At 38.6% G+C, this 21,269-nt stretch overlaps 1 protein-coding gene across 7 annotated transcripts in view; it reads left to right on the top strand.

The window, feature by feature from the left end:
- EML4 (EMAP like 4) overlaps positions 1-21,269 on the top strand; it is a 166,695-nt gene that overhangs the window by 71,865 nt on the left and 73,561 nt on the right. For all 7 annotated transcript variants that reach the window (XM_074897121.1, XM_074897123.1, XM_074897119.1 and 4 more), the window contains exon 2: positions 20,090-20,272. In XM_074897121.1, coding sequence (XP_074753222.1) covers positions 20,090-20,272 — 183 coding nt within the window. The remainder of the gene's footprint in view (positions 1-20,089; positions 20,273-21,269) is intronic.

Genomic DNA, 21,269 nt, shown 5'->3' with positions numbered 1-21,269 from the left:
GGAAAGAGGGAGGGTGAATTGGAAATTTTAAAATTACAAGTGCTTTATAACAGTCTTTTGCAGGCTTGCAACGATTTTTACAGCAGAAACTAAAAGCTAGTGTTTAGCTGTTTATCTTCAGAACAAAATTCAGAAGAACAGCGTAAATTTTATGGCTATAGCTTGCAACGTTGTTACTGATGAAGAGGTTTATGTTAAGACATTTTCATTGACTTTAATGGCTTTTAGCAAGAGTTTCTGTGATTGTAAAAAATATAGCAGTGTTTCAGACTTGAGGCTGAGGCGTATCTTGGATTTTCAGAAATAGTGTGGAATGATGGAATAACCTTCAAGATTTGTCTAGAAATCCAGCAGAATAAGGTGCAAGATTTTTTTTTTTTTCAATTCATATGTTACACTGTAATTTTTTTCTACATTTTAGAGAATAATTTTGACTAAAATCTTGATACAAGACTGAGGATTTTGCTGAATAAGAGTTAAAAACAGAATTTGTAACTAAAAGAAAATGTGGCTTTGGATACTCTTAGCAGTGTAATGTATTCTGCTGATTTAAATCTTGATTCCTACTTAATATCATTAAACCTAATGTACCTTTATATAAAGTTTTCTGAGGAATATGCGTTGGCTGGCAAGTAAATTTACAGTGATAAGAAACTGGTATAATTGAGAATCAACAAGTGCTTTGTTCATATGAAGTTTCTGAGCTCATCCTCCAGACCTCCTTGCCTTGAGGGCTTTTAGCAACATTATAGTGGTAATAAGTAGGAAAAAGCCTGAGATTAAACTGTAGAAATTTTTTTTTTTTTTTAAGCCGTACTTGCTCATTCTTGCTTTATTTGAAGGAAATTAAGGCTTTGTACTAACAGTAGGATATTTTGGGTGAGGTTTTGGGGGATAACTTTTTTTTTAAATAAGTGACCTGTACTGATATGCTTTTCTATAGGAACTTCTCTACCTTACCTTTAATTTTGATTTGATTTGTGCACAGGTATCATTGTATATACATCCAATTACTTATTTCTTGCTAAAGCTAAAAATAAATTCCTAATTCAGCAGTGAAGAACTAGCACTCCCTTTTAACATATGAGATATCAATGCTGGCAGGCAGCTTAATCAGATTTTTTAAAAAGCTTGTTTGATGTCAGTACATAATTTCTTTTTTCTACTTGTATTTAATTAGCCTTTTATAACTAAAGCTAAGGCAGTGACTTAGTCCCTTCAAGACGACTTCAGCTATCAAATTAGATCTGGAGTAGAATTTAGCTTAAGTGATAGAGATCAGGATAGAAATTTTTGCTTTGACAAAGGAAAATATTTACCTGGAATCAAAACTTTAGTTTGGCATGTTTCTTGGTTAATTATTTGCTTCCAGTTGGCATTGTAAACACTGTTTATAAATGGAAAAAAAGCCCACCAATGTCTGCAGATTTGTAAACTTTACTGTTTTCAGGCTCTTAAATTGCTTTGGATACATTTATCTTTAATGTTAAGACTATTAGTTTGCTTCGGTGGTGTTTCACAGTGGGGATTTGCCAGTTGCCAGAGGTGTTGATGGTGAGGGTGGCGGGGTTGTGGTGGCTCTGCAGGGTTTCTGTAGGGGTGAGGCCGAGTCTTCCTTGGGCCTGGTGCAGCACACCCAGGGGGTGTCACCAAGCCTGGGAGGGCACCTCGGCTGGCTGAAGCTCAGCCCTCCGCCTCGCTGGCAGAGCGTGATGGTGACCAGTGCATGATGCTGCTCCTGCTGCCTTGTCTTGCCCAGGTGCTTATGGAGAGATAGTACTTACTTTGAATTAGTATCCAATATAAGGAAATTTGCTTTAAATTTAGATGTTAAAAGGGCTCTTTTCTTTCTAGTGCCTGCTATGTAGGCAAAAATAGAAAAATTTGACATAGGAGCCCTACTTTCAGCTTGATATTTTACCTAAAGTGGTTAGGCAACCATTTAAATAGACCAAGTATCAGACTGTTTCAGGGGATTACATCTCCCTGAATATATATATATTTTTTTAATAGGCTTGGACTGCCATAACTACAACATTTGTGTTGATGCAGTGAAGCCTTTTTAAATGAGATGACTTTTGCTGTAATTGCGTTGAAACTTTTGAGCTAGTGTTAGTCTAGGTGCTGCCAATAATAATGATGATAAATGTAAAACTCCGTATCAATATCTTAATACTTTTTAAAACACAAATTAAAAAAAACCCCAGTCTGAAGAAGCCCGTAGCCTCTTTACCTAAAATGTTACTATAGTCAGTGTTTGTTTAAAGATTTAACTTGCTGTAGGTTTCAGTGTATTTGACACGATTTGACTATTTGAGAGTCAGTGCTGTCATAGTTAGTTTTAAAACTACTTTAAATATTTTTTTTTTCTAAGTAATTGGTCCACATTATTGTTTCCCTCTCCCCAAAGTATCAGAGCAAGTGCTCCTCCCTTCAATTGATTCATTTTTACAAAGGAGAGGGTATGCAACCCGGCTATTTCAGAAGACCTGGAGCTCCTTCTCCCCAAGGTTCTAGTAGTCAAAATGGTTTAGGCTGTATTTTGGGAAAATTCTGTTTTCTATTGACCCCCCAATGGAAGGGCAAACTGATTCCTACCAGGAGGAACAGCAGTTGCCAAGGAATGAATGCAAAGGTTTGCATTTTTGTAGATGTGGCTATTCATGCTTGTAATTGAAGGGCTTAAATGCCTGGAAATGGGGCTTTCAACTGTAGGGATGGATGGGATATTACTCTCCTTTTGTATGCTTCTTTGCTTATTATGCCCTATTTTATAGAAGGAAATGATGACAGCCACTGCTCTTTACTGGCATAATTTTCCACATCAGTTTGACATCTTCAGCTAGGATCCTTGTCTTTGTCTAGAGGTGAAATCCCATTATAGTTCATGAAAATACCATTGCTGCCTCTTACACAGCCGTAAGTCTACTAAAATTTGCAGGATAATGTATAACTGTTTTTAAGTTCTGCTTCCTTATCAGGTTAGCATAGTTTTACTTACCACCTTCTACTAATTTGGCAGAGTTACATAAATCTTTTATTGAGTGGTTATATTGAGTAATTATAAGTACAGTTGGACTAAGCAGTATTTACTTGCTTCATGAGTTAGCTGAGCCTGTGCTTAATGAAGGGAGCTGTAAGCTAGATAGGCTAGCTGGTTCTGGGCTTGATTACATTAAATTTCTTGTCAAAGTGCTATTTCCTCTTCAGACTACCCCCTTTCCAGGTAATCAAGTGGATGCATCTAGTCTGATCCAGCTGTGCACAGTACAGGCTGGTGTGGTGGCATCGTGCAGAGCTGTGAGGACCCCTCTGTCAGGTCAAACACAGTGTTTGATTCTGCACGTCGCTGACTGTAGATGTGCTGTAAATGTTTGCATGTACACAGCTCATTAAAAGTCTTTCAATGTATGCCTCAACTGAGAAACAAACAAAAAAGTATATTGTGCATACTTTGGTAAATAATTGCATTCTTACTCTATAGCATGTAACTAAATACCTACGGTATTGCTCTGTAACAGGCAGTGCTGTGTAGATACGACATAAAATTACAAATATCATGAAGGTCTGTATGGGATGTCAGCTCACACTGTTTAGAAGGTTAATACTTAATGCTGACTCAATGGAAAAGTCTCATTTCTTTAACTTAATAGTTACCTTTTAAAAACATGGTTACATTTTTTGTTAATGTTTCTTCTGCTTTGCCTGGTGTCTCTATCTCACTTTTAACAGTTCTAGGAATATTATTAGTCATCAAAAGTGGGTTAAGAAGATAATGATGACTGTGCAGGGTAAATTAGCATTTTCTTAGCAGTCACAGAAACTAACTGCAAGATGAAATGACTGCAAGCCACACTTGAAGTTGCTGAAATATCAAAATTGGTGAAGTAACAAAGGTGCAGTTGATCCAGCAAACTTGTCATTAAAGGTTAGATAAAAAAGTTCAGACTGCACACACTTTCTCAGCAGTGAGTCTTTGCTCTCAAATTTTGAGTAATGCACAGACTAAGAAACCCAAGAAAGTATCTTTGTGAACCCTGTGTTACACCCCTGCTTCACACAGATAAGTAAATTAATCAGGAAAGCAGCAGCATTGGAAGCCTCCCTTTTGCAGCACCCCGAACTGAAGTGCTTTTTCAGTCTGCCTCTGCAGTGAGACAGAGTGGCGGCTCTGAAAGCAGAATTTGCAAAGAAACACAGAAAAACTGCAGGTCCTGCAGATCCCACCCTGTGAGCAGAGAAGGAGAAGGAATGACCAGATGTGAGAGTCGTTACAGTTGTTTGTTGTGTGATGAGAAGATACTCTGATGTATCATCAAAACAGAGAATTTAGGTGCCGCGTCTTCTGCCTTTGGTCTTCATTCCCAGCACCCTTTTTGTTCTTCATATGCTCTAAAAATGCATGAATTTATTGGGTTTTGCCCTTGTTTGTGATGCTCTTCAGAAGCATTTAAAACTGTGAGAATACCCACAGTCAGATTTCTGATAGCTATGAAGTGCATCAAAGGGAGTGTTCCCTTCCACAAGAAGCTGATTGAGTTGGTCTTTCAGGTTTTTGCATGCCGCTGCCACCACGGCTTTTACCTGTTTGCTCAATGGCTTAAGTGGCACGATGTCTTGAGCAATAAGGTTTTTGGGGGGTTGGGGGCAAAAATCAGAGCTGGCAGTGGCTTTTGATTCCAGAGTAGCTTGTGCTGATCACGTGCAATTTCTATATCAGGGTTACGTTACATGGGACGTGGTAGAGTGGCCCTGGGAACTGTTGGGCAGGGGTTTGGTAGAGGCAAAGCTGTGCTCTTGGCCCTGCTCCCTCCGCACCAGAGCAGTAATGCTGCTGGGGCAGGGTCACTCGTCCTCTCCACCTGCGGGTTGGTGCTGGGAGGTCTTCCCCAGCCCTCAGAGGTGTACAAGCTGCATTTGGTGTAGCACTCTTGTACAAGGACTTTTTGCTATGAAGCTGCAGGTCTCAAACAATAGTCACACCTGGTCTATGGGATTGCATGAGTTGCAGAGGGTTAAGTGAAGGTGGAAACTTACATCATGTTGACACAGTAGGTTAGTAAATGTGGATTAGTAGGTTAAACAACCTGGCATTTAGTCTTGAGTAAGAGCGTGTGCTTGACTAGTTACTATGTGGAAACTTTGATGTTGTTAACTCACTCTTGGGCTCACTCCCTGGTAGTTTATGTGGCTGTACCACAGGTTGTACCCTATAGAACATGCTGATACTAGCTCAGTTTTAATTCTTTTCTGCTAACGCTGAAAATAAAATAAATTTTGTAAAATGAGATTATCAGAAAGGGTAGAAGATGCTGAGAATGTGTAAAACAATTTTGTTCTCATTGATGTATTCTGTTGTGGTGGGGATCCTTTTCATGCATGAAGGATCCTGTTAATGTGGCTGGCAGTATTATGCAGAAATAGCATGCTCCTGGATGGTTCTTTTGTATTTATAAATAGCTGAATTATTATAGCTAATGCTTAGTAAGTGTATGTGGAATTAATCAATCTTAAAACGTAAGCATTAAAGGAATAAACTGTATAATTCTGTGGTTTAAGATGATAGCTGCTTTCAGAATAACTGACATTTTTTTTGGCCTTAGATTGTTCTCCCCACAGCTATCAAAGAAAGTTATACAAATCTCTAGGATTTTAAAAAGGGAAGAGAACTGAATTGCAGACACTGGAGATCTACAATATATAGCTTTTTCTCGTGTATTTTTCACTTCATTAGTTTGAAGTGTATTGGTATGAAACTACAGATTTTTTTTCCATGGGTTGCAGGCAGGCTTTACCTAGCATTGCTGTTCCTGATCTGTTATCAAAAGCTGGAAGTGATACCGAGTGTACTGAAGAGAAGAGCTTTGAGGTAGGTCTGTGAGGGAGTGATGGCTGACGTGGGTGGCAGTGGCAGCTTGAGTGGCAATGTAGAAGCTGTTGGATTGCATCGGTGCTGGTATACAGTTGCAGCAAAACGTTCCTGTGTTTTTTGAACTTGTTTACTTTAGCACAGAAAGATTCTTTTTTCAGAGGTTTTGATTGATATAATTTCTTGATTAGTTAATGCCTTGGTCTGGGGGAAGAAGGAAGAAAATGGGAAAAAACCACATCTTATTCCTGGTTTATGGAACTGCTGTTAGTCCCAACCAAATTTAATTCTTGTTTCCCTGCCAAGTTTTGACCAAGTACTTGATCATTTCTAATATCAGTCACATCTGTGATCAGTCCTGTCTCCCTTGACATTTGTAGGGATGTTATCTTTACCTAAAAACTGTTGCTTTGGAGTAGATGGTGAGTAAAGAAACCTGAAGATTTTTTTCCACTTCAGAGGCTCTATCCGTGGAAAAAACAGTTAAGTAATCTGTTTCTGATACAAAACGTGACGTGTTTAAGTAACTTTCATAGAAATATGGTTGCTTTTGAGTTTACAAAATTTGGCAAACATTCCATATAAGAAATGTATGTGTTCTTCTACAGGATCCTTTGAGAAGGAGGGAGGAGGTATCGCTGTGAAAAGGCTTATGTTTTTCCCATGCAGGCAAATTCTATGCATGCATTTGTGATGGTTTCTTATGATCTATCAATAGCAATTGTGACACTTCCATTTTGTGTAGGACTTTTACATAAAATATGTTCAAGGTGAAATTTTAGAAGGTCTTAGCCTGCCTATGTTGTCCAAGTGTCCAAACAGAAGTTCATTGATATTTTTTTTTTTTTTTTTTAATTTTTTCTTTTTTTTCTCTGGAAAGTTGTAGCATCACGTAACACTGTTTCTGTGTGTCTGTGTTTGCTTGCAGGTCAGTCAATTCTGAAACTTGCTTTGTGGCTTAGCCTAAATAAAGAGGAGACCTAATTCCTCCCTTTCCAGCTGACTTTTCCGTTTTAGGCATAAAAGTGCCAGGATTATCAGCTGAAATGACCATCGAAACTGACTTAATTTTTATGTATTAATTTCTGTAGAAGCAGCCTTACTATAGCTTTTTAAGCTATATGTAGTCACACATATAGAAGTCTGTCATGCTGTTCAAGAGTTCTTACTCTTCATGAATTAAATTAGTTTAATTTCACAGTTACCTCACGTTTATAGAGCATTTATGGAAATTTACTGTTGATAGTGTCCATGCAGTAGACATGGTAGATCTGCAGTCTGAATTGTTTAAATTGTGTCTTTTTTTGTAAAATAATGAACAATAATAAATATTTCTACAGTTGTCCAGATGCAGTGTGTTGCAGAACGTCAGGATCGATGATGACAGGACAGTCAGTTTGTCAGGCAGCAGCAGCCAAAGCAGCAGGAAAGGTGCGAGCAATGGTTTCCACCCACACCTTGTTTATAGGTGTTAACTTCGAAGCTTCGCTGGGGCTGTTTACTTGCTAACATAATAAAACAAAAGGAGCTTAACTAAAGAACGTCAGTTTTTGAGTTGCATTTATGCTCACTTCCCCTTTTTGAGGATGGCTGTTGACTTACATCTGTATAAATATTTCTGCTTGATGTCTGGTCTGAAATGTTTTCTGTGACACACAGCGTGCAAATACTCTGTTTCTCCATACTTGCTCCTCTGTAGTAACTGAAGTGGAGACTGTGGCTAATGTGCAATGAGTAGTTGCAGATACCACCTTACAGGTTGGCTGTGTGGGAGTCATGTAGCTTGTGCTTTATCCTTGAAACTAAGCAGACAGATTAGCAGCATCTATACCATGCCTAGTCTGTACAGAGATGTTTTATTTCTTTTCTATGCACCACCCACACCCCCAAACTGCAGTTTATTTGGTTCCACCTGGAGTAAGCATTAGCTGTTGTAGAGGTGTTCCTCTAGTACCAAAGCTGCAAGCAGTTGCAGAACTTGGGGAGGCATCTTGGAGGTACACAAAAGTGGGATTTTGACTGCTGCTGTTGGAAGTGTCATCTTGGATCTAGCTTGTGATTAGAGAGATTTAGTCTCATGCTCCCAAAAAACAACGGACTTTTAAAAATATCAAAAGCAAACCTTATGTCTGTTCTTGCCCACAAGGTTCAGGAGAGGTTTAACGACTGCGAGATGGTATCCCCTGCTGCAACAGCGAGTGTCATGTTTTATCCCAGCAGAGCTGGGATAAGGGGTGCCTTCTTCAGAAGATGCTGCCTGCTGGGATGGAGCATGATTGGCATGCAAGCACAACATGTTGCCCTGGTCCTGCTGTGGCAGCATCTCAGCTGTAGTGAGCAGTCACTGGAGAAAACACTGGAATTAATACTGCCTCCAGAAGGCTTGCCTCTTAGCAGACTCATATTTCACAAAGGAGGGAGGGTATTGTCATCCTTAGCTTTTGGATAAGAAAATGCAAAGGAGGACAGTGACTTTTCAAGGTCACTTTAGCTTCTCAGAGAGAAAGTTGGCATTTTACTGAATGGGCTCTGGTGTTGAGAGGTAGTAAAGCTGTGGCCCCATAGAGATGTGAATAAGTGGAAGGAATTGCTATACCTGAAATACCAGAAAACTAAGATAAGGCAGTGAGTTGTGAAGTCTTTTCCAAACAGATTTTACCTTTATCTGAAATCACTGTGTCCTGTGACATGGAGAGCTGAGAGCTGTCAAATACACAGCTGTGTACACCAGCCCTGGAGCCTCTCCCCTCCTCTAGTGTAAGCGCATTTCTGCTGAGCACAAAAACCTGCCAGATCCCGTTCTTCCCAGCAGAGCTGAAAGGGAAGGCTTCCCCCGTGGGGAAGAGAAGCATTTTGGGAGAGGGACTTTGAAGGCTCAGGGGGATGCCAGCACCATGAAACCAAATTGCAATGGGTTGATGGCCTGCAGGAGTCGTCAGCCTCCCTGGGAAGAGGGTGAAGGGCTCTAGCCCATGGGAATAGCGTGGTGTCCTGCCCTGCTGTCCTGGCACCATGAGATGTTTGCAGTGAATTTGGGAGAGTGCTGATGAACAAGGGTGTCGACTTTAAGGCTGAATTTTGAGCCTGAAATGATGCTGCAAAGGACAGGCTTGGGCAGCTTTCCCTTAAGCACAAAGGAAGGTGAAGACAATTGAGAACAGCTTTCGCTATGCTCCATGTTTAATATTGGTATCAAGAAGTGAATCTCTTCAACGGGTCAATACTCTAATACTGATGTTTTTATATGCATGTCCATCATTCCAATCATGGACTATTCTTGTTGCGTAAACATAATAGTAAATCTACAAGATAACATCCTATTGCCTATGAAACACAAGCAGCTGCCGACAGCTGCGCAACCTGTAGAACCCAGATTCGTAAGTGGACTGTATGAACAAAAACATATTTATTTGGGAAATAAAATAAAATACACCAGGACTCTGTTTTTCCTGACTTGATGGAATTTTGCCTAGTGGCATTTATGATAGAGTGCCTTAGAATAGCACAGAATGGAGATCAAAGAAACTTAGTTTGTACAGTGGTATTTTTGATGTTACAAATTAGTTATTTATGAGTCCCGAGGGAAGGAAGAAAAAGCAGCACAATGAAGCAACCCATACAGCAAATTTCAGAAATGTTCCAACGCTCTTATTAACAGACATAATGTCTAACTTTATTGCTAGATAACAGAAGCTGGTGATTATTCATTTGTGTTTCAGGATTTGAGATGAGTAAAACTTTGCAAATAAACATTGCATGGTACAAAATAAATTGTATCCATAAAATAAGAGGGTATGTTGCTTTGCCTGATGTTATCTCACTTAATGATTTCAGTGCTTTTCTGTTTTGCTGCTGAAATTATACTCTAAAATTGATGAGAATATAGCAAGCTTAAAGAGTAGAAACACCTTTCCTCCAGGGCAAAAACGTACTTTTTAAAAGCACACCACAAAAACTCAGATAAGTTTGTTGCCTGAATAAGCAATATGTATTTAAGATCTTGGCAGGTTTCTGTAAATTTCAGACTAAAAGTATATTGATACTACAGAATTCAAATGTTTGGCAGCCAAGGAGATACACTTCAGTGGTAGGGAGTGTTGGACTTTCCCTTGTTGCAATCTAAAGAATTAATGTTTTGCAAACAGGGTTTTATTTGCATGTTACTGGGAAAAAAAAATATTGGAAATATATTTTGGAAATAATAGCTTGGAAAACCAGAGGTGAACTGTATGAATTGGGGCTTAAATTGTAGGGAAAAAAAAAATCATCCTAAATATACAGACACTTCTCTGAGCACCATTACTCTGACAAGTGCAGTTAAACAATAAGTGTCCCCTGGAGGAGGTAAGGTGCAGAGAAAGAAGGTGGATTACCCTGAGTGCTCTTTTTTTTTTTAATTTTATTTTTTTTAATTCCACCGCCCCGCCCCCCCCCCCCCCCCCCATCCCTCCTGTTTTGGGTTTGTTTTTTTTTTTTTCCCACATTTATAAGCCTTCACACCAACTTCCTTGTCTGCCAGATAACTGGTGGGTACCTGTCTGTGTGAGTTTTCAAAATACTCCAGGAAAACCAGAGTGTTTCAGATGATGCCTTGTTTCTCTGTGAACTCTGTGAATTTGCTGGACTTTGTGATGGTTTGGATAGCAGCATTTTTGTCCAAGCCTGAACATGGTTATTATAATTATTCATTGTGTATAGCAGATCAGAGACAATGCTGCTAGCTTTTATAGATTTATGCAGTAATGAAATACATTTAAAGAAAAGTGTATGAGTGAACATAAAAGCCAGAATTGGGGTAGTCCTTCAAGCCTACATTTAATCTTCTAGATCATACGGTGTCAAGACACAGCCTTTAATTACTTGACCATAGTCTTCCCCAAGTCAGTCAGTACTCCAGAAAGGTGATTCTGCCTAAAAGGCATTTGCTTAGTGTTTTTGAGCTGCCTTCATCTTCTTTGCTTGACTCCGTGTGTTATTTTTACCTAAAAGGCTTTTAGGATTCCTTTTCAAAGAAATGCCTCAATTTCAACACTGACTTTACTGCAGGTAGTGCCTCGGTAGTCCACAAGTGTTCATTAACTTTTATGTGGTGTGGGATGATGCTTACACTTAACAGATGAAGAGTGAAGTTAAAAAGAGATTAAGGTCAAAAGCATTTGCTAATTACCCAGTTTTCTAGTTAAGCAATTGCCCAATTTGAAACTTGGAAGACTTGATTGTCCAAGTGCCTACGTAGGACAGCTTTGTACCTTCAAAAAGCCTGATTGCTGCTGGTGTGAGGTGGCGGGAGAGCTCAGCGCTTTTCCACGCTGATGTCCGCTGTTTCAGGTTAGTCAGAACACGCAGGTTTTAACTCCATGTGGCCTTGGAAGTGGGGGAGGAATGCTTTCCTGCTCTTGGCGTCTTGCTCTGACCACCCTGGAGACCCGGGGAGTGTCTGGCTTTGCCTTTATTATGCCAAGCTGGAGCCTGCTGAGTTTCTCCATGGGGTGACTGGGGTGCTATCCGCTTGTGGTGTGGGGAGGTGAACGGTGGCAGAGCACTTGGTGAAGACTTAAGAGATCTGGTCCCTCTTCAACATGTGAAAAGTTGTTTTCTTAGAAAAGGTTAACTAGGTCAGTTTGGGTATGGGGGAGGATAGGGGAAAGGAACTCCAGGCACTGAAATCTTTAGCCTGTGTAGTTTCATGCTTGGCAAAGTTCTGAATTTGGTAACTTCAATTAGCATTTTATCATGGAAATGTTCTAGCACAAGATGAAATATTTTCGACAAAGGAATACTAATACATCTGTGCTAAAGTGTTATTTTTAATGCATGTGTGACCTACAACAGAGCAGTTCATTGCAGCTGTCTCCCTGGTTGCTATGTGAAATTCCAAGCATATGTGTTAGAAAAGATGCTCTCTGCCCCTCTCTTTCTCTTACTGTGACACAAAAATAGGGTGACATCAGATACTAAAAAGACCCTGGTATGAGTGGGATTGCTGCTGGCAGAGTTATAAGGGAGATCCCAAGAAGGTGCCTGTAGCCACCATGAATTCTGTCTACAGAGTGTAGAGGTCGCTCATCTGTTTAGCAGAAAAATAATTTTGGAAGATAAGGGCATGTCCTGCTGGCAGAAGGCCACGTGTTGAGGAGTCCTGAGCTTCAGAAGGGTATCAGGAGTATCAAAAGCGAAGCAATGCTAGGGGAAGAAAAATACTTAAAAACCACAAGGCTTTTTAAGTAGTGGGTGGTGAAAATCCTATGAATGGTTTTACTGTTGATGTTCCTTTCAATGGCAGTGGAACTGATACAAAGTATGCAGTTAGGGAAGGATAGGTGAGAGCACCGGCATAATTACCTTCCTCTTCGAGTACTTGTATGGATACCAATGACAAACACGAGAAGTATGTGTAAGTGTTGGTTTTCTTTTGTTTTCTTGGTCTATGTATCAAAACTAGTATCAGCAAGTATAAAGTGATCTGTTTCTTCTTAAAACTTGTGTGCCCAATAAATAATACAGTTACTGGAAACAGGCAAACTGAACACTCATGTTGGTCAAATACATCAGGAGTGGAGTTGTGCCCTGTGAATCTCATGCTGATATATTTCTAGATTATCTGTATTAAAAATAATACTAGTGTTTACAGCAGCAGATGCACGGGATTATTACAGAAATGCACTGTAGATGGGAACTGTGCTAGGCAAACGGTTGGACTAGATGATCTCCAGGGTCCTTTCCAACCTAGATGATTCTGTGTGAAATATTTTTGTCATAACAGCTGTAATTTGTGTTATTATGAAGTTATTTTTTTCAGGATGTTTTTGTATCGTCTTTTAATCTTTCTCCTTCCCTTGCTTTTTCATGTCAGCAAAAAAAAAGAGAAAGATCTGAAAGCCTATGTGCACAAATCTGATTAGAATACACAAGTAGAACTACTAATTATCAGGGATGAACTGGTAGATTGTCTTACGTGTCAGACCAACCCTTTAAAATTAGATTGCCTGAAAACACTGGTGGTGTTCTCTATAATGTAATGGTGCAAGTAGTAGGCTCACAGTCATGAACTCATTTCAAATAAACCATAAAGCGGTTCACAAATAGCAAAGATCAGTAGTTACTATTGTATTGCAGAATGTTCATGTGCTAGGGTAAAATCTTCTCATGGATCATCTGGTGAAGGACCTGGAGAACAAATCCTATGAGGAGAGATTGAGGGAGCTGGGACTGTTCAGTGTGAGGAGGAAGAGGCTGAGGGGAGACCTCATCACTCTCTACAACTACCTGAAAGGACGTTATAGAGAGGTTGGTGCTGGTCTCTTCTCACAGGTGGTTAGTGACAGAGCAAGGGGGAAAGGCTTTAAACTCCAACAGGGGAGGTTCAGACCAGGCATTAGGAAAAAATTTTTCACAGAAAGAGTGGTCAGACAGTGGAATAGGCTGCCCAGGGAGGTGGTGGAGTCACCATCCCTGGATGTGTTTAAGGGTCATTTAGATGAGATGCTGGGGGATATGGTGTAGGGGAGAACTTTGTAGAGTAGGGCTGATGGTTGGACTCGATGATCCCAAGGGTCTTTTCCAACCTGAATGATTCTGTGATTCTATCTACAGACAGAACACTGCAGTTGTATGATGTATATATGTTGTGCTTAATTGAAAAGTCCTAAGGAAACTTTGCCCAGTGTAGTTATAGATCTTCTTCTTTTAAAATTTGATGCAGTGCTTCAGTGATTTAAATGTATAGGCTATGACAGATATTTGCAGATCTATCTATACATATATATGCAGATCTGTGTAGATCTATTCCAGATGGGACATTTTACATTTATTCAAGTCATGCATAAATTCTTAACAGCATAAATTATATTCTTTTCAGGGTTTTGACTGAGGTTTTTAGTCACAGTCTGGATTTTCAGACTTAAATGACAGTGGGGTGTGGTTTTTTTTGTTTGTTGAACTTTTTTTTTTTTTTTTTTTTAGGGCCAAGTTCTGTATCCATCAGTTAACATGGTAGATTGCACTGCTGTGTTTTAAAGTGAACAGTAAGCAATCTTTTTACATGGTTTTTGATTAAAAATGCAGTTTAGCCATTGGGATGATCACTTTTGATGTTTAAGTCACTATCCACTAGACATTGCACTCTCATTTTATGGTCTGATTCTGCAGTATGATCTGTGCAAATAAAATTGCTGCTTACTGTGGACGTGTTTAAAGTGGCTTGTGAAAAGCTAGTGGAGAGTAATACCTCTTTTAATTAACTAGCATGTAAGGGACTAAAATAAGATGGAAACACTGGACAATCTAACGAGCTGCACAAGGAGGACAGTTTTGTCAGCATGATGGTTCTTGTGCAGCATCAACCCTGAGCAAATAGTGGTGTGTGACAACATACGTTCTTCCTGAAAACCTAACAAAATGTCTGTGGAAGAGAAAATTACAAGGCCTAGCTAGTGTTGGAAGTACTAACACGCTGCATATTTGAGAGCCATGAGTTGGGGACCGCTGTCTGCAGTCAGTGACTTATGTATACCCATCTTAAACCATCCGCATTATTGTTCTACAGGAAAGTACAGAAGGAGCTTTTACTTTTGTCTCCAATAATTAATGTGAGATCAAGTAATGCACTGTATTTAATTCAAAATAGAAAAATTGAGAAATTGGGGAAAGATAATGAAAATGTAGGAAAGGAAGTAAAAAACTATGTGGGGTAATCCAGAGTGTTAAAGGGTAGAGTCGTGCATTTGCGGGAAATGACAACTTGGGGACAACTTCCCACTCCACTTCCATGCCGACACATCAGAAGTTCATACAGTATTGTTTGGGGGTGGGGGGGAGAAGCTTTTTTATTCTTCCATGTTTGTGTTGTGTGTTTTAATTCCCGTTCTCATGTTCCTTCCATGACTCACGTCGTTTACAAAACCAAGATAATTTGTGTGTGTGCTGGCACTTGGAGGAGGTAGAGGAGTTAATGTAGGCGAAAGTGTAAAGTCTAACTTTTTTTTAAAGAAACTATGTATTAAAAATACAGAACAGAATTACTGATCTTTTATAAGCATCTTTCATAAGGTAGTCTTAAAACAAGTGATCTGCAGAAAACTGCAGAGAATTTTCTTTCACTTAACATGGTAAGAAAAACAAATTTGTCTATTATCTCCCTGGAAGTATAAGCCTCATCCAGAGTCAAATAATTCACTGCTCTTCAGAATAAAAATTGCAAGTTGTGCAAATACATACCTTCCTGCATACATGGACAGACCACGGACCTAGTGAAAAAGGGTTCTTTAGGGCCAATTACCTCCTGAAATTGTGAGCCAGAGCTTTATACCAGTCCAAGTAACTTCTGTTGCATTTCTGTGATAAAAGACTCATACCACTCTGGGGAAAACATAGAAAACTCTGTGGGTGCCTTGGCAGGCAGGGGTTTAAAAATATCTGTGGTTTGTGTGGTTTTATTGGATAAAACGTAGGATTTTCCACCCTGTGGTTTAAATTTCCATGTGCTGGAGTTTGTAGAATTTGTTTTTCTGAAATGTTGCTTATGTCTAAAATGAAGCCCTTACTTATGTTTAGTTGGGGCTGGGAGGAATTGACTCAGAGAAGTGATAATGTATGCTCTGGAGTTGTTGAGGGGCCTCCAGAATAGATGGTTCAGTAGCAAGATACTTTTAAATGCAGCCAGTTCAATTTTCTCTCAGGTAGTGAGTGATGAAGGGTGGTACTTTTAAAATAGTTATCCTCATGTGCCTGGTTGGTGACATATGAGTTGAGGAGTGATATGTGGGTTGGGAGGTTTAAGTACCATCTCTATGTACTGGATACCCCTTTCAAAGTTCCTGGCCAAAGTCTAAGGGGTGGTTTGAGCTGCTGCTTTGTTCAATCTGCTGCGAATGTTTTGATGCATGTGAGTGTGAGGAGTCCTATGCAGCATAATGTGACTGTTTAATGCTGTTCATTGGCTATGAAAAATGAATTCTAATTTTTAGGGTCATCCAGATGTCTCATGAGTACTGAATTCAAGCATCCCATATACATCTCTGCTTACTCCAAAAGGAGGGGAAGAATCGATGTTTTAATGGCTAAAATTAAAAATCAAACTAATGAACTCTGATAAAATAACAGGACATCTTATTTTGAAAGTTACAGTACTCCATGTTTAGACCTAGCATGGTTTTGCTGTCATTTGAGTACCAATACTCTTACTTTAAAATACTTCATAAAATTGAAGGACCTTAGATCCACATCTGTGTGGATGTCTCCTCACTACTACTGGTGAGCGCTGCAAATGGTGATTCTTTCACAGTGGATCTTGTTCCCAGTGTGTATCTTGAAGGCATAGGTCATGGACAGCTTGGGAAATGTGAACAACACAGCAGAAATTATGCTATTTGGTTATAACAACTGGATAATTAAACAGGTCTTTTTAAGTAAGTGAATGAGTCAACACTCAACTGTACTTAAATATTTCTTGCTATATTCCCATAACTGGTTACTCTCTTAAATAAATAAATCTCCCTCTGGTTTACTAAATTATGAGTGGCTTATGGAAGGCCTGGATAGATTTCTGAGAATGCCTGAGGGGAAAAAAGGACAGATGTTTAGGAGTGGCAGAAGAGGAAGGGAGGAGGTGGACTTCTGCTTTGCGAGTGACTGACTTTTTACTTGCATTTTCCTTTCTGAAGGGGGAAGGGCATGCCCTTGAAGGAAGCTTTTTGTTTAAACTTCGGAAGAAGTAGTTCTTTAGATTATAAGAGTGTATTTTTAACAGAAGAAGAAATCTGGAAGAGATTTTGAAAGCTTCTGTAAAAAAAAAAAAAAAGTATAGTTTTGCATTGTGCAGATTTGTCAAAATGATCTCAAGATTGCAGTTGTGTTTACTTTCAAGGCATCTTCTTTTAAGCTAATCCCTAGTTGACTTACTTTTCAAGACACTGCCAAGAAGGGCATGTTGGAGTTCAGTTGAATATTTGCTGTCATGGGTGAGGTATTTGGGTTGGGAATCATGCATTTTAATTCCCTAATATTTGCCAGGGTAATATGACTGTCATCACTTGAAGCAGATGCTGCTTCTGTAGAGTGATAAGAACAATAAAATGCCTTCCCAGTGTGCTGTTGTGTTCTTTGATCAACCAAGATATTCTTGATTTCCTAGTGATCCTCTTGCTATCCAACTTCTTTCAGTGACTGTCTCATGTGCTCTCTCTGCAAAGCAAAGTAGGTGCTGGTGGTTTGAAACCTCTTTTCTCCCACTGTATGCACACAGCCAATTTTTGAATCAGCTGAATGGTTTAACCTTGTTTTCCTACTTGTGCTCTGTTTATACAGCTACAACCTCTGACAAGCTGTTGGGATGAAGTTGAGTTTGAGGGTCCTTCTGCCTCTGCATGCCATTTCTAAGGGTTAAGCCTCTATAGCACAGGCAACAGAGGTGAACATTGGCCAACTCCTCTACCATCTCATTTAGTATGTTGAGGAGCTCAGCGCATTGCAGCTCACCCTTATGACACAAAGATTTGCTCTCCTGTTCTCCTTTGAAGTTTATAATTAGTGACATAACTGTGGCTTTGGGAGCTGCATGAGCCATCTAGTGTACCCCTTTTTTGGGGTGCAGGGGTTCAGCAGAAGCAGTCTAGTCAATTTTAGTAGTTGGGGGGGGAAAAAGATGCCCACGTTAGGCAGAGCACTTGCATCTGTGCTTACCAGACAGACCAGATTGACAATGGAGCCTTGCCTGCCTTGGTAATTACTGTTATTTGGACTCCACGCAGGGAACACAGTAATGTCTGGCTTCTAAAATGATGATTTGACATATCTACTTACTTCTTCTACAAATGTTTTCTAGTGATCTGCTGTATATTTATATAGCCTGGGAATTTATCCATAATTTATTCATTATAAGACTTTTAATAGTTTGTTAATTGAAGGCTTTGGCAGACAAGAAAAAGGAAAAAATTAAGCTTTCCTTTTCTCTTTTTTTTTTTTTTTTTTTTAAGGAAATATCAAACTTCTCTCTTCTGTTTGGAATGCTATCCAGTGTAAGATGGGTTATAAAGATTATAATAATTTGAAAATAATTGTCATTGTTTTCTGCTGTGTTCCTTTTGATTGGTCCACTGCATATGTTTAAAGGCTAATACTGTAGACAGCGAAAGTATGAATTATATGGTGATACTTCAGCTCCATTTACTTCCCTAAAGTAAAAGCTTTTCTTCATGACTTACTGTAAATTTAGCTCAGTTCCTTTTTATATGCTGCAAAGGAACTTCTAGGATCTTCTATGTGCTTGTAGGAACTTCTCCTAGCTCCTTAAAAGCGATGGAGTTTCATGTTTTGCAAAAGGGGGTTTTAAGAGCAGTATTTTACCCAGTCCTTCCCAACCTGGGGTAGCTGTCACTGGTCTGGCTTTGTAAAGTACTATTGAGAGAGCATTGGATATACTGTGCTGTAGAGTTGTTAAAATAACTTTTCTGCGTATAGGAGGTATAGTTATGGCTGGTAGTATTAAAGGCATTTTGTTCAGAGTTGTTCTGATATGTTGTCTCCAGGTCTCAGTCTGATTACATGCCTTATTAATTCCCCTGCAGTTCTTTTTATTTATTAGCCTGAATGAATACAGTATTAACCATGAAGTGATACACATCTGCCTTTGGTTTAACCAAATAGTGAATTAAATCAATATGCAAAGCTGTCTTCTTGTAGGAGTTGTTTTATCAAAGTAATCTTAACTGTTCCTTTCAGCTTAATATTAATTGTGAATACATATAATACTAATATTAGCTTGTTTTACTAATTCCTTGTAGGAATTTTGTTAGTATTGTGAAAGTATTACTGTGATTCTTTAGTTTGGTTTGTTCAATTCTTGGCCTTCATTAGTGAGCATCATGTTTTAACTGAATGAATGTTGGCATTAAACTCCTTAATCTATTTCATATTTAATTTACTGGAGGGGTTTGGCTCAGTGTTTCTTTTGCTTACATTTATTTTAAAAGTGCCCTTATGCAAGTATTTCAAAGATTAAGGATTATTTTTTAGTGAAAATCAGAGTTTTAGGATTGTGGCTTATATTAGCTTTTTTCTCCCTTGGTATGCCTTCTTAAGATTAGTGAATTAAAGTTTAGATTGTATATAATTGTAGTAATAATACCAGCTATTTACTGCTATGTGTAAATTAGCTGTTTTTAAATATTTCATGGAAATATATACAATTTCATATATGTCATTGACTTAAAATGTCTGCTTGTATAACACGGGTAAATTTTGTAAACCTATATTAGAAGTTCCTTGGTGAGTTTTTAGTAAGCCTAAATCAAGATGGATAAGGAATTCAGTACTTTGTGATTGAGCAACATATTCTTATGGGGTTTTCTTTTTTTTTTTTTCTTTTTTTTTTTTTTTTTTAAGTGGTTAGCCTGTGATTTATTGGAACAGCCAAATACAAAAATCTGTTATGTGTTATTTTGGCTTGGCAGAAATAATGCAAAGAACTGTCAAAGGCAAAGAGTATGAAGAAGCTGTAATTTCCTTTTTACCACTGAAGAGTAGATTTGGCTGGATTATGCCTTCAGTGCTAATCTATCTCTGTGTGGCCAAACAGATTTTTGGAACCTTTTTGTAGCGTATTTATTTTTTGTCCGCTTCAGGCCAAACGTTATAATGTCATTTGGTTTTTTGGCGCATACAGGGTGGCTATGTGAAAGAACTTAAAGAGAAGGAATTTGAAGTTACAAACTCTGATCTAGACCATTTAAATTGAGATTGCCACTTAATGCAATTAGGTCATGGCTAGCAATACTTGTATGTTCAACTGTTTTTTTTTTTAACTTTACAGCTTGCTTTAATATTAAGGATCATAGTTAAAATTCTTCAACAGTTCCAAAAAGAATATATTGCAAAATTTTGTCACAGTTTTATACCTTTTAAGTTAGTTCAGTTGGCTATTTAAATAAACATGTTTTTCTTTCTACACTGTTTTAACGAAAAGTACATTGCCTCCTCTGATTTTAATAGGGCAACGCTCCTTAAGCCTTGTTTATAAGCTAATGATTAGTAACATCTCTTTCTTGAAGCATTAATTTGATGCGTGTAACCTAACACCTATTCTGTATTTGCTTGAACATGACTGTTTGAACATCTTCAGTATTTCAAAATGATGGGACAGACTGTACATGCTTATTTCTGTGGCTTTTAGTTTAGAACAAAGCATTTAAATGCCTCTTTCTACTCTGTTTTCCCACTGTACAGATGACAGCATCTCAGCTGCGAGCACGTCTGATGTCCAGGACCGTCTCTCAGCCCTGGAGCTGAGAGTACAGCAACAAGAAGATGAAATCACTGTGCTAAAAGCAGCATTGGCTGATGTGCTAAGACGTCTTGCTATCTCTGAAGACCATGTAGCTTCTGTGAGAAAATCGGCACCAAATAAAGGTAAGCCCATATTTGGTAAATTCTGTCTGGAGTCAGAATGTTATAATTTAGAATGTTCTTCGCTGATCACTTCTTTTTTCCCTTTTCTATCTCATTTGGAAAGGCAGGTATATTTTGATCTGGAGGGATTAGTTTTTTAAGAGTGGCTTTATCTATTATAGCTAATAGATATCCGATATATGTGTATTAATTTCACTGTTTGCTAACATTTTTATGTACTTAACACCCCTGAAAATTTAACTTACTTCCTGTTAAAGAGTCCCTGTTTTACTTTGAATGGTGAAATACTTTACAGCTTCAGTTTAACCTGCCACTGGGGGTTTTGGGACTTCTGGGTGGTTCTGTCTCAGCTTTTACTTCACCTACAAGTTATTCAACTGAAGGGGTATATTTCCCCCTGCTTCTAAATGAAAGACAAAACAAAACAAAAAAACAAAACACATTTCCACCAAATAAGGAAACTTTCTGGATGTAGTTAATTTCTGTTCACCTACAGAGATAACTTAACACCAGTAGGTTTCTTGTAAGAAGTGGCCATGTAGCCACTCAGCCGTCTTTTTTGGTTAGTGGCTAGTAACTTTTACACTGCAACTTTTAAATATGTAGGATTGTTTAAAAGTAAATAAACTAGATGCTGTTTGCACTAGTTTTTACATACTTGTTTTTAAGCTCATGGGCATTTCCTTTTCTATTCTGAAGAACTATTTGAATTTCCTCCAACTTAAAAATTGTGTGTTTAGAGAGAACTATGGCTACATATGTTTGTGGTATATATTGGGCCTCTGATTAAATAAAAGATAAGGTCATATTTCAGATAATTCACAGTTCTAATTCACCATAAATGCATGCATCCCTATCAAACCATGCAGCACAGAGCTCCCTGGGCTCAATCCCTGTATTTCAGCCTTGAACTACACCCATCACACCAATGATAGTAAAATACTGAACTGTCACATCATAGCCTATGTTTGTTTGAGTGGCTGCATTATACAGGCTA

This window comes from Athene noctua, chromosome 1 (genome assembly GCF_965140245.1).
Source record: "Athene noctua chromosome 1, bAthNoc1.hap1.1, whole genome shotgun sequence".
NCBI lineage: Eukaryota > Metazoa > Chordata > Aves > Strigiformes > Strigidae > Athene > Athene noctua.
This window is presented reverse-complemented; position numbering and strand designations above follow the sequence as displayed.